The sequence below is a fragment of the Heteronotia binoei genome, chromosome 17 (genome assembly GCF_032191835.1).
Source record: "Heteronotia binoei isolate CCM8104 ecotype False Entrance Well chromosome 17, APGP_CSIRO_Hbin_v1, whole genome shotgun sequence".
NCBI classification, from domain to species: domain Eukaryota; kingdom Metazoa; phylum Chordata; class Lepidosauria; order Squamata; family Gekkonidae; genus Heteronotia; species Heteronotia binoei.
In genome coordinates, this window is record NC_083239.1 from 8,654,177 (window position 1) to 8,667,483 (window position 13,307).

The following is a 13,307-nucleotide window of genomic DNA, read 5'->3' on the forward strand; positions in this document are numbered from 1 at the left end:
TTCTCATGTCTACATGTAAACTGGCATTTTATAGGCAATAGAGGGTCTACATTATAGCCTTGGGTCAGGGGTTTTTTTTGTCGCAGGGACTCCTTTGCATATTAGGCCACACACCCCTGATGTATCCAATCCTCCAAGAGCTTACAGGGCTCTTAGTACAGGGCCTACAGTAAGCTCAAGGAGGATTGTCTACATCAGGGGTAGGGTTGCCAAGTCCAATTCAAGAAATATCTGGGGACTTTGGGGGTGGAGCCAGGAGACATCGGGGCGGAGCCAGGAACAAGGGTGTGACAAGCATAATTGAACTTCAGGGGAGTTCTGGCCCTCACATTTAAAGGGACAGCACACCTTTTAAAACGTCTTCCTTCCATAGGAAATAATGAAGGATAGGGGCACCTTCTTTTGGGGCTCATAGAATTGGACCCCCTGGTCCAATCTTTTTGAAACTTTGGAGGTATTTTGGGGAGAGGCACTAGATGCTATACTGAAAATTTGGTGCCTCTATCTCAAAAAACAGCCCCCCCCCAGAGCCCTCGATACCCGTGGCTCAATTCCCCATAATTCCCTATGGGAATCGTTCATGGAGGTGCATGATGGCTACGGGGGTGGGGCTTCCCCTGCCAGCCAGCTGGCTGGGGGAGGAGGGAAGCCTGTAAAACGGGGGGATCCCCCTCTGGGACCTGGGGATTGGGAAGCCTAATCAGGGGTGTGTGGCCTAATTTGCAAAGGAGTTCCTGCTACAAAAAAAGCCCTGGCCTTGGTAATTAAACACCCTTTGGTCTAAAATGCTATGAAGGTATTGCTACTGTTGATGAAACCTAGGTGCAAGCTTTCACCTACTGGGACAGATGAAATAACCGATGGGGAGGGATAGGTTTAGTGCCAGTTGGTTAACTTTGATCTTGACGATTGGCATGACATAGACTTTCACTTTGTTCTGATGGGTTTGTAGAATTGACAGTACTGTGATTTGCTTCCACTGTCAATGAATGTGGGTAAGTTGTCCGCAGGGGGTCAGTTTCAGTGATCACGGAGCATCGCTTTCTTCTGTTATGTGTTTCTGCAGAAGGCCTTTTCCTTTTTAAGTGTAATCATGGCAATCTACTCAGGTGGTTTCCTTTTGAATGGATTCCCCCAGTGTCAGTCCAGAGAAGAACTCCAGTGCTTTGCAGCCAAGACTGCATATTTTCTTATTTATCCTGAAACGTTCTTGCAGATGATCTAATATCACTTTTCCCTTCCCAATAACTTCTGTCTCTTGTAAAATATCTGCAATATCTAGATTCTGCTCTCTGGCAGCTGTTCCTCATGTTAGCACTTAATGATAAATGTAGTGTTCAAACTTAGTTGTGTGTGTTTTGAAAGAATGGGACTTTGGAGAATAGGATGATTAATTCTGCTAATGCAAGAGAATGATGGGGTGTAATGGAAGATTTGAGGAAAAGGCAGCTTATTGCTGCATTAGTGAACTAGCTCCAGGATGGCCCCCCTGGCATTTTGTAAATAATGGCTACGTTTTGGAAAGCCTTTGGAAATTTTTAAGTTCTGCAAATTATTCAAAACTATGCCCCTCACATTTCTATGTACAATACTGGTTTATGGGTACGTAACCTCCGCCATCCCTGCAAAAAGCTATTGAACACTAGGGTTTCCAGCTTCCTGGAGAAAAGGGTCATGTCCCTTTAATGGAGGCTTAACGGGATGTCTTTTTTGTGTATCGTTATTGCAGTCTTTAGACCAGACATACAAAAGGAAAATACAAGCATACAAAGTTTCCAGGATTTTTAAATACTTCAAGCATTTAAAAAAAAATGTTGAAAATTTTGTCTAAAATCTAGTAGCTTCCTGTTTTCTAATTACCATGCATTTTCTGTAACCTGAGTATTGCCATGCAGAGATTGTCTACTTGGTAGGTTGATCTCTATCAAGTTTTAGCTTTTTCTGAAAGTTACTGGGATGATGTTTACCTCCATGCCCCAAAAGGCTTTACCTGCCCATTTCTGCACATTAAGCTATTAAAAGGACACGAGATTTCCTTCCAGGTGTCTTGGCACCCTTAGCAAATAATCAAAGGAAGTGTTTCTGTTTCTACCTTTGACAAACTCCCACATATGCAGAAAGTTTAAGCCACATGGTGTCTGTCCCCCTCCCCATGCAAGTGTTTGCTGTGTTTGCACAAGAGCAAGGGGAGTGATTTTTGTCTGCTCCGCCCTCCTTCTTGGTTTAGTGTCTTGTGTTCTAGAGGGTTGTTTGACTTTCAGCAGCAGCTTGAGGGGAAGAAGTGGCAGTGTAGGAACCTTCTAAGAGGTATAGGCAAGATCTGATTATGGGGGGCTTGGACCCAACCTGCTGTTTGAGTTAGGTTTTTAGTAAGATTTGTACTCTTGTACGAAACGTCTGCTTGCATATGTCGCTGATTCTGCTTAAAGTGCATTTTAATGTTTGTACTATGAACTGAGTGGAAGCAGATGGATTCTGAGCAGGCAGTGTGCCTCTAGGCCAGTGCGAACGCAGTAGTGAAGACCCCTCTGTATTGCAGTTATTTGAGACCTGTAGCAATTGTATGTTTGTGAAGATGAGAAATGGCAAAAAGCTTTGCATATACATTATGATTTGATATGGGCCTTTCCAACAGAAGTCACAGAATCATAGAGTTTGAATGGACCTCCAGGTCCATCTAGTCCAACCCCCCTGCACAATGCAGGACATTCACAACTACCTCCCCCTCCACACCCAGTGACCTCTGTTCCATGCCCAGAAGATGGCAAAACAAACAAACCTCTTCCAGGATTCCTGGGCAAACTGGCCTGGAGAAAAATTGCTACCTAATCCCAAAGTGGCGATCAGCATTTTCCTGGGTGTGTCAAGAAAGGGCCATGAGAACTAAGCACCAATACAACCCTTCCTGCCTTCCCTCTCATGATCAGCCTAAGTTCATAGATTCAGCATTGCTGTCAGATGTCCATCTAGCCTCTGTTTAAAAACCTCCGAAGAAGGAGAGCCCACCACCTCCCAAGGAAATCTGTTCCCCTGAGGGAACTGTTCTGTCAGGAAGTTCTTCCTAATATTTAGCCAAGAACTCCTTGATTTAATTTCAGCCCATTGGTTCTGATTTGACCTGGGGCAACAAAAAAAACAACCTCTGCACCATCCTCAGTTTATACGACAGCCCTTCAGGTACTTTAAATAGGTTGTTGTTTGGTCCACCATCTTTTATCTTTTCCTTTTGGCTGCAGCAGCTTTCAGGGTCTTGCAAGTGCCTTGGCTTTCAGATTATGAAAATTAAGGAACCACCACCACCACTGCTACCAATGATGACAATGATAATAACAATTATAATATCCTCCTCCTAAATTTTCAGCTACTGATACAAGACTTTCTATTTTGGTGCCAACAAATTTACCTGCTATGTTTTATAGCACAATCAATTTTGATTGGCCGGCAGCTTCTTTCAGTAGAGAAAGTTTACCTTTTGATCTTGTGCATCTTTTTTTTTTTTTAATTTGGGCAGTTTGGTATGCAACTGAATGACGTTGTAACAAATACTGTGCTCTTTCTTTCCTAGCCATCCAGCCCAATGGATCAGATGGGGAAGATGAGACCTCAGCCTTATGGAGGAAACAACCCATACGCACAGCAGCAGGGACCTCAATCAGGGCAACAGCAAGGTCACGGATATCCAGGGCAGCCATATGGGCCACAGACTCCTCAGAGATACCCCATGGGAATGCAGAGCAGGACACAGAGTGCGATGGGCACTGTGTCTTATGCACAGCAGGTAAAGAGGAACGAGTACTTCTGTTCCTGAAAATGGTGCTGGTTACGTTTCAGGTTCTTCTAAGGGTTTAGTCCTCGTGTTTAAAAGATAAACAGAGTTTATTTTTTGGTAAGCTAATGGGAAGTAAGTGGCCAAATCCTTAAAAGTGATGGTCAAGAATATGTAAAGTCCCTCTACTGGGAAATAGTGTCACTTGATATTGAACCAAAAATTGTGTTGTAATTGTTTGTTGCTGTAATTTCTTCAGCAGTGTTTTGGTAGTAGCTGTTTTGGTGGGAGGGGCATGCCATAAACCATCCAAGTACCATTGGCTTCTCAGATGTCCATTTTTTCCTGAGCTTCAGTTCTTTGTTCAGTGACTTTCAGATCTCTAGCTTGATTCTTCCCCCTCCCCTCTTCTCCTCCCTTGTGTAGATTCCTCCTTATGGACAGCAGGGCCCTAGTGGATATGGACAGCAGACCCAGACTCCCTATTACAACCAGCAAAGTCCTCATCCCCAGCAGCAGCAGCCTTCGTATGCTCAACAGCCGCCAGCTCAGACCCCTCACTCTCAGTCTTCTTATCAGCAGCAACAAAGTCAGTCTCAGCCTCCACAGCTCCAGTCCTCCCAGCCCCCATATTCGCAGCAGCCATCACAGCCACCCCATCAGCAGTCGCCGTCTCCATATCCTCAGCAGCAATCCTCTGCTCAGCAGCATCCGCAGAGTCAGCCAGCCTATTCGCAGCAGCAGTCTCAGTCACCTTACCAGCAGCAGCAAACTCAGCAGTCTGTTACCTCTGCGCTTTCTCAACAGACAGCATCTTATCCTCAGTCTCAGTCACAGCAGCAGTCGGCATATTCTCAGCAGCGCTTCCCACCTCCACAGGTAGGACTTCTCTCATGTGTTTCCTTGTCCTCTGATGGACAAGTAGAGGAATGAAATTCCCCTTTCATTTTTGGGAAAGCAGCACAGTTGGGCAGCCTGATTTCTTTGAGCCATGGCTACCTTAAATGTGTAGGCTGTCTCTTCTCTCTTTGCAGTAGTGCAGAAAGCGGGGTTAATGCAAGGGGGCAGGTGGACCACCAGGGGTCTTTAAAAAGAATGACAAGGCTCTTATTGCTTCTAGCTGACACATATAACTTCGATCAGGCTTATTTAGCTTATGCCCTGTAAAGTCAAACACAGCTTGTTATCATGTATAGATGCCATCTAGAAGGGGGGGGGGGGGACACCTTAGTTTGCAGCCTGTCTGGGATTGCAGAAACCATAGAGTGAGAAGTACATGAAAGCCCTCATTTTAAGAGATTATTGTGTTGCCTTGGCCAGACTTTTACATATGGCTATGGATTATACATATGTGTAGATGGATCAAAACTAGAACTTTTTTTGCTTTTTAGAGTAGTGATAATAGGAGAATTTTTGCCCCATCCTCCAAATGTAAACCTGTGTTAAAGAAAAATGAGGGGAATAAATGCCTGAGATCAAATTGGATTATGGCCTTGTGGAGAATTTGGATCAGCCAAATTTGGATCAACTGACAAAACTTTGTTATCATAAAATCTCCATTAATGACTTGATAACGATTTGCAGAATTCTTGATATAGAATACCCTGTGAGTGAACTGAGTTCCATCTTTTTGTTTTCACTTTCACTCCAGAAATGCATGCTTTTTGTTTTCAAGATTTTTCTTTAATGGTATGTGGAATCTTTTTGCACTAGTTTGATTGGGACTCTTCACCTTATGAAGCCTTATACAATTTTCCTCATTTTTCTCTTGTGAGCAGTTAATTTTCCTGATTGCTCTGTTCTCTCCACACACCTCCCCCCACTACTCCCTCATGGCAGCGAAGTTTTCTTTACTGGATTAATAGTTACCACACTATGCTAATATAATTTGGCACAGTCTTCACTAAACATGTTCAAAAGAAGAGTTTATAAAAGAGAATAGGGCCAAACCTTACAGAACTGGACGCTGTATTGCACAGTAGATGGCAGGGAATGGCCACGTATCTTGGTCTCTGACCACTTTTCTGTTACTGCCTCCCCAGTGTGTATCTCTCTTGTAAGCCAGAGTGGTACATTCTTCTTCGTGTTTGCTTTTCAGCCTTGGAATGCATAGCCAGAGCTGGGCAAAGAGATACCTCAGTGCTACCCTTTCCTCAGTGGTATAGTTCTAGGGTAATGGCCTTGCTCAAGTTTCTCTGTGCAAGAAGGAATGGCTAGATTGAGATGGCAGGGCTGCTTCCATTTTGTGCTCCATTTGCTAACGTGTTCCATTTGACAATGGTAGAAATTGAGTGGGCGTGAGGGCTATGCAGCCAGCTACCTTGGCATGTACTGATTTCCAAGCTGTCAAAAATGGCAGGGTGTTTGGGAGATAAGTTGTTTAGTCTCTCTTTTTTGCCTCTCCCATGTTTCTTGGTTGGGAGGAAGGGACAACAGGGGTTCAAGAACGCTTTGTTATTCATCTGGGAACATTCATGTGAATGTGGATACGGAAAACTCAAAATGTCCCTTGAAATGATAGAGGGATAGCAAGCTGAGAGAGGGGAACTGTTTTCCACCAGAAACTTTTATAGTCCCTCTGGCCTTTTCATCTGTTTAAAGACAGTAAGGGCTTTGGTGAATTCTACTTGTACCTAATGTAGCCTTAATCCTTCTCATCTTAAAAGAACACTTTACTTAAACCAAACATTGATCACTTGCCCCCTAGACCTTTCTGTTGATCTCTCATTTTGTGGCTAACTGTAGCTGAGGTAGCTTTACCCATTGGTACTTTCACTTGAGTTGTTTGCAGGGCTCTAGTTTGAGCAACCACAGGAAATGGATATTTAAGAAATTTTGGAAGTCTTTATAAGAAGGCTGCTGATATGAGACATAATTGCTCTCCAACTGGTGGATGTAGCTTCAGTGGTGTCAATACTGCTGTTCAGGCTGTGCGCGCACGCGCACACTCACACACATAAACACATATATGCATGTGTGACTTGAACAGTAGTGTTAACAGCACTGAAGCTACATCCACCAGTAGGAGCTTGAGTGGAACAAGGTTGTTGTGGGCTGCTTTGCAAGCTAGGATGATAATTATACAATTTCACTCCTGGTTTGAGCGGCCCAGTCTCTTGTATTTCAGGAGCTCTCACAAGACTCATTTGGATCCCAGGCATCGTCTGCTGCCTCAATGGCTTCCAGTAAAGGGCAAGAAGATGTAAATTTGAATCTTCAGTCACGACCATCTAGCTTGCCGGTAAGTCAAGCAGCCTGGTTTTAAGAAAGATTTGGGATAAAATATTGTGGCGACGCTGTGGGGTGTTTTACTGGGTATTGAGTGTTTTGGAAGGGAATCCAGACCAACAATTTTTTGGGCTCTCACTGGGAAAGAGTTGAGTGTGTTGAAAAATAATGTGAAGCCTTTGGAAACAATCCTGCCTATTCCATAATGTGAATAACATCTCTATGTAGGCTATAGCATATAAATATAGAATTCTAAGTCTACAGATTTATGCATACCGCCCCTGAAGCATGAAAACTCATATTGTGCAGTTTCCTCTGAGACTTGAGTGTGCTCTGGCCATTTTGTGTGTGTCTGTGTGTGTATACTCCCCCCCACACACGTACTTTGCAGATATTTGTTAATACTCTCCTTTATGTTGGCTTTAGCTGTGGGAATCTTCATGGTGGTCATCCATTGTTAAGAGCCCATCAGTGTGCAGTAGCAGATGTTGTGGGTGACATCTACATTTGCCTCTTCATGGCTACTGCTATCTCTTGTGTGTGTATATCATGAGAATAATTAGTAAGTTAATTACTTCATGTGTATAGTTCTTTTCTGTTCCTGAAAGGACAGCCTTTTTGTAGTGTGTTTGGGAAAGCTTTTTAGTGCCTTGGTCCAGTGCCAAAACTCTCCTCAATAGACTGCCCCCAGCAGGCTCAAAGGGGAGTTTGAGCTGCTGACCTAGAATTGGTTGTTTCCACTCATGGCTTGTTTGAGCAGTTTTTCAGCTCTGAGTAGTGCTCCTCCCAAAACTGCAGCTGCATGAGTTTAAAAAAAAAAATTGTTTAGTGCAAGGTGGAACTTGCACTTCTTATATATTGACAAGATTTCTAAAGGGGACCAGCTGCTCAGTATTGAACCTACTCACTTTGAGCAGTGCAAAATGTTAGCTGGTTTTTACCTGAAGGGATTGCAGAGACAAATCACCTCTGTAGAAATGCAACAGAAATTGTTTAATCATGTATACGTGCGTGACATCAACTTCAGTCTACTCTGTCTTAACCTCTTTTACTGCATGAGGTATTCCCTGTTTTAAAAAAAGCTGTCATCATTTACATAATATTATATTTCTTGGGTTTCCTTTTTTTCATAACAGACTGAATAAAATCTTGTGATTCTGGTTGGTGATAGGAATTGGCACCTGGGTTCCGTAGCTGGTGCCATCTCCACCAGCACTTCTACTTGAAAACTTGATCAAATGTCAGAATTAATTGCTCCTTTTTTAGTGGAAGTGAACCAGATAAGTGAGTTTGAGGGTTCTATTATAAAAAAACCCCAATTTATTGTAGAACATGCTAGTTGGGCTTTTAAAAATAGAATCTCCATCTGGAGAACTGAGGCTCGGCGAGATTAATGTGTTTGAGTACTCAAAATGTTGCTCTTTGGGAATAGTGTGTTTCATCAGTTTTCTCTTGAAGAATTTTGCCTCTTTGCAGTTGCGGTGGTTTAATGGGTTCTGGGTTGACCATCCAACCTGCTTCTCTGACCAAGCTTGACGGCCTCTTGCATCTCAGTATTTAACCCCTACTAAGGCACATGAAGCTTTCCTATACTATTGGGCTGTCAAGGTCGGTATTGTCTGCTCTGACTGACAGTGGTTCTTGGGCAGAGATATTTCACATGACCTGCTATCTGATTTCTCTTCTTTAAAAAGCAAACAAAATCCTAAACATTCCAGGGACTGAAACTCACATCTTCTCCCAGTGAGCCACAGCTCCCTCCTCAAACATGACATGGTGCCTCAAGTGCAACATGAAATCCACTTCTAGTTTTTTGTGTATCTTGTCCTTCTGCAGTCTTCTTCCATCTTTTAACATTTAATCATAACAGCAAATGGCACTGCTTCTGTTACCAGTTCAATGTGGGTTGTATTTCAGTCACCGAATATCATAAACACAGATTAGACAAGAAATCCTTTGTTGTAGCCAGTTTCATATCCAATGGCTGCTTATGCACAAGGATGTTTTGCAAAACCTCAAGTACTCTGTATTTGGATGGAAATGTTGTCTGTTTCGTTATAAAAGCATATTATGGAGAATCTCCAGAGTATTCACTTCTGGAACTTCTAGTTGCAGTTGTAATCTGCACATGAAATCAATGTTTCTTGTCCCCTTCCCACTGCTAGTTTATAAGACGTAAAGTTAATTCCATGGTACAGAAGTGGATGACACAGACAAAGGGTACATAATTAAAATGACATTTGATTTAGAGGAGGTGGAATTCTTGATGAAACTGTAACCTGATAGCAGGGATAAAGGGGGTCAGCGTTGCCTTCTGATTTCTGAGAGTGTTCCCCTAATGAGACATTTCAGGGTCAGTCTTGCAAATGAGTCCTGAAAAAGTTACTGGCCCACAAATTTGCTACTGAGCTTCCTTTCTGCATAGTCCTGTGTTAGCAATTTGTGGTATATTGGTAGTCTTAGAGAAAGGAACAGGACCACGTGTCTTCTAACATACAAAAGATTGCTGTCACATGTGCCCATAAATGTGAAATTAAACATCTAATAAACTAAAAACTGGGAAGGTCCTAGGTCCAGACGGACTCCTTCCAGAATTATTTAAAGACCATCTGAACTGGTGCCCCCTCCACCACTGACCACCCTTTGCAGTATAATAGGCAACACAGGGATTATGCCTGATTCATGGACACTTGCTATTCCAATTTTTTTTTTTAAGTGACCCTGGTTAACCAGGAAATTGCCATCCAATTAGTTTACTCCCAGTAGTGGGTAAGCTCTGTGCTAGACATGTTATCCAAACTGTCATTCCGGATGTCAGATCAAAAAATTTTGGTAGCTGAACAGATTGGATTCTGTGAGGACAAATCAACATTAGACCATTGTATAACCCTTGCCCATTTGGCGAAGAAATATAGTGTTGTTGTTGGGGAGGGGCGGGGGGACTACACTTAAAAAGAGCTTTTTGACTCGATACCTAGAAACTATTCGTGGGGTGAGCCACACACAATGGGAGTAGAAAAATGGCTGCTATTTCTAATTTAGAATTCTTCCACCAGCTGCCTAGTTTAGACATGGAAATGCAGATCCCCATAAATTGTGAAGTTAAGCAAGGTTGCATCTTGGCTTTCTGTTTATTCAGTTATTTTCCTGGATATTTGGTTGGGTGTCTGCATTTGGAAGTCATGTTGACCTCTGGTGACTGGCCTGGAGACTATTTGGAGAGGTGGCTGAATACAGCCTGTCCTTATCATCCCGACTAGGTATTTCAAGGAAGCCTCCCATCCATGTACTAACCACAGACAAACAAGATGGGGTTTGCCTGGGGCTACCAGGTCAGGGCTATTCAGTCTATTTTCGAATGACTTAGACTCTATGTTAGGTGTGGTTGATGGCCATTTTCCTAAATGGGGCTCTCAAATGGTCTTTTTTTATTGTACGCAGATGATGCCATTGTATTATCCTGCGCTCAAATAGATCTCAAGCGCCTTCTACTTACTTTTACATCTAATTGTGAGACCCTCCTGTTAAGTTTGAAAAAATCAAAAATTCTGGCGTGTTCAAGGTCATCGAGGCCGTCCAATGGAGCAAATTAAATATTTTAAATATTTGGGAATCCTCTTCCAGTGTAATAGCAACTGGACAGCACAGAGGAAGCATGCATTAAAATTGATCAAATGTAGTCCATCCATGATGGCTAGGGTTTTGGGTTTTTTTAACGTGAAGGGTAACCAATTTGTCCCTCCAGCTGTGAAAATTTTCATTTCCAAAGTTGTGTCTCAGTTACTTTATGGTATCTGGATCAGTTTGTTTAATTCACACATTGAGCAGATCCAGGTCATGTTCCTGGAGACAGAACAGGGTCTTCTGACAACTAGAGCTTGGCTCTTGACACTGACATTTTGGGTACACCTCCATTACAGGGCAGAGCCTAGTAATTACATCTCCCTGATGCTGTTGGATTCATTTTACTCTAACTAGTTCCATTCAATCTTGAGGAAAATACAGTCAGTTGGTATACCTCTGGACTCGCTTTTTGTGTTAGATGAACTTCAAGTATTTAAATCCCTGAAACCAGAGACTCCTTGACATTGAGAAAGAAACCCTCTGGTCTCTCGCAGGTAAAACTTGTTTCCTCTGCAGTTTAATATAACACTGAGACGGGGGCTTTCAGCTGCCTATTTTACACCGCTTACAGCCCCACAATTACAACTTGCTTTTACGATCATTCGGTGTAATTTTTCCCATCAGCGGTTCTTGATGGGAGATTTGCAAATTTGCCTTAACATGAAAGAATCTGCCCATGCAGTAGTAGGGAACCAGATCGACTGCTAATATTTTGCTTCAATGTGAATTTTACGTCCAAATGCGGGATGTTCTAATTAGCCCTATTTTGTATAACAGGCATAGCCTCCCAGAAGCATGGCTTGTTTCCCTTCTTTTATCAGATCAGTGTTCCCATATCACCCTCTCAATAGCGAGGTTTCTTCTGATTGCTATGTGAATCTGGGAATATAAGATTAAAGTTCTCGAGAGAGGGCTGATTTTTGATTGTACTCTGTATATTTAAATACTGGCTTGGTTTGATTTTAATTTATGCCAATAAAGGTATTGACTGACTGACTGACTGACTGACAGACAAAAGTTTGCTGGTTGCCACTAGGCTATAGGAGCATGGCCATTGAAAAGTCTGATTGGTGACATGAGTTCATGACCCAATAAGGGCATGAAAAAAAGATATGCTTTTGGATGTCCTGCCCACAAAAAAGTGTATTTCAGAAGTATTTAAGACATATATATTTGGTAGACATTTGATTGAATCTAGTAGAATTTGGTGTGTGAATAACTTTCATTTTTGGTAGTGGATCCACCCTTGTTTGTTATTTTTTCATTGCTGGCATTTGAGTGGCATGAGGCCTTTATGTTTGCTTTGACTGACTGGGAGTAGGTTCTCCAGGTCTTTCTCATTGTCTCCTACTTGATCCTTTTAAAACTGGAGATGCCAGGGATTGAATCTGGGACTTCTGTATGCAAAGTGAAAGTTCTACTAGCGCCAACCTCTACCTCGTTGGAATGTTTTCACTTGTTTTCCCTTCCAAGCCATTTTGTGCAGAGTGAAAACCCCTGGAAAATGCCACTTGTGTATTTTGGCTTGTATCCTTTCACCCTCTCCGCAACCATTTTTAATACATTCAGTGGCTGTGAGATGTGTCATGCTCCTTGATATCTAAGGCCTGTCTAGTTGGGTTGCAGGAACAAGCCGAACGAGCCTGAGATGTGAGTAGAATTACTGTCAGTGTAGCTCTGTAGCGGCTAAAGAAAACCATATTATGCAAAAGGAATATGTCCTTTCTGAACAAATGGTAAGGCATTTGGCTTTTGTGAAGACTTTGGTCTAGAGCCGGAAGAACACCTGAGAGGGCTGAAAGTATTCACAGCTATGTGACATTATTAAAACTGACCATCTGGCATATTTTGGGTTAACCATACAAAGCAGGGGTGTTGGACTCATTTGTTATGAAGGATGGATCTGACATAAATGAGATCTTGTCGGGCTGAACCATGTGTGTCGTAAAAGGTAATGCCAGGTGGCAAGAGAGATAAACTTTATAAAGGACACAGATAAACACACACAGACACAGATTTTTTAAAAACTTAAAACATGCTTGTAACATTAGCACTTGTTGGTCTTAAAGGTGCTTTCTTCGTATCTCTCCTTGTGCAATCCAGGTAATTGGACAAAGGAAGCTTGCCTTCCCCAGGGGACCAGGAGGGGGAGGAGCCTCAGCCAACAGAAGGAAGAAATACTTTGTTCAGTAGCTCTGTTGTGCAATTGAGAGAGCCTGACAAAGAAACTATTCCTCCCCCTTCCTCTCCCAGTGGAGAAAATAGAGGCTTTGCTTTGTAGCTCCTGTGCGATTGAGGGAGCCTTGGAAAGCAAGCTGTGATGCAGAAGGAAGAAAGAGAGGGAGAAAGAAGCAAATGACAGTGAGTTGCTCGTGGGCCTGATAGGAGCCCTCTGGGGGCCTGATTTGGCTCCCGGGCTACATGGTTGACACTCCTGAAAAATCCTTAGTATGGTTCCCTTTTTTGTTTTTGCTCCTTTTCAAAAGTTTTGAATAGTTTGGTTCTTACTCTTTTTCCCCCAGCTAGGTCAGTAGTCAGCTGCTGATTCACTGGTCAGTTCACTAGTTAGCCTGGGTTAGTTTTGCTGAAGGTTGGTGTTAAGATTGGAGAGGTGATAGGCACACTCTGCAGTCTACATTTCCAAAAGGCATTTGCCAATAAATGCTGTTGCTCTAAATACTGCTTTCTT

General features: G+C 42.7%; 1 protein-coding gene across 1 annotated transcript in view; it reads left to right on the forward strand.

Annotated features, from left to right (window-relative positions):
- ARID1A (AT-rich interaction domain 1A) overlaps nt 1–13,307 on the forward strand; it is a 104,416-nt gene that overhangs the window by 26,128 nt on the left and 64,981 nt on the right. Inside the window, 3 exon segments of the mRNA XM_060258372.1 lie at nt 3,566–3,778; nt 4,193–4,645; nt 6,894–7,007. Coding sequence (XP_060114355.1) covers nt 3,566–3,778; nt 4,193–4,645; nt 6,894–7,007 — 780 coding nt within the window.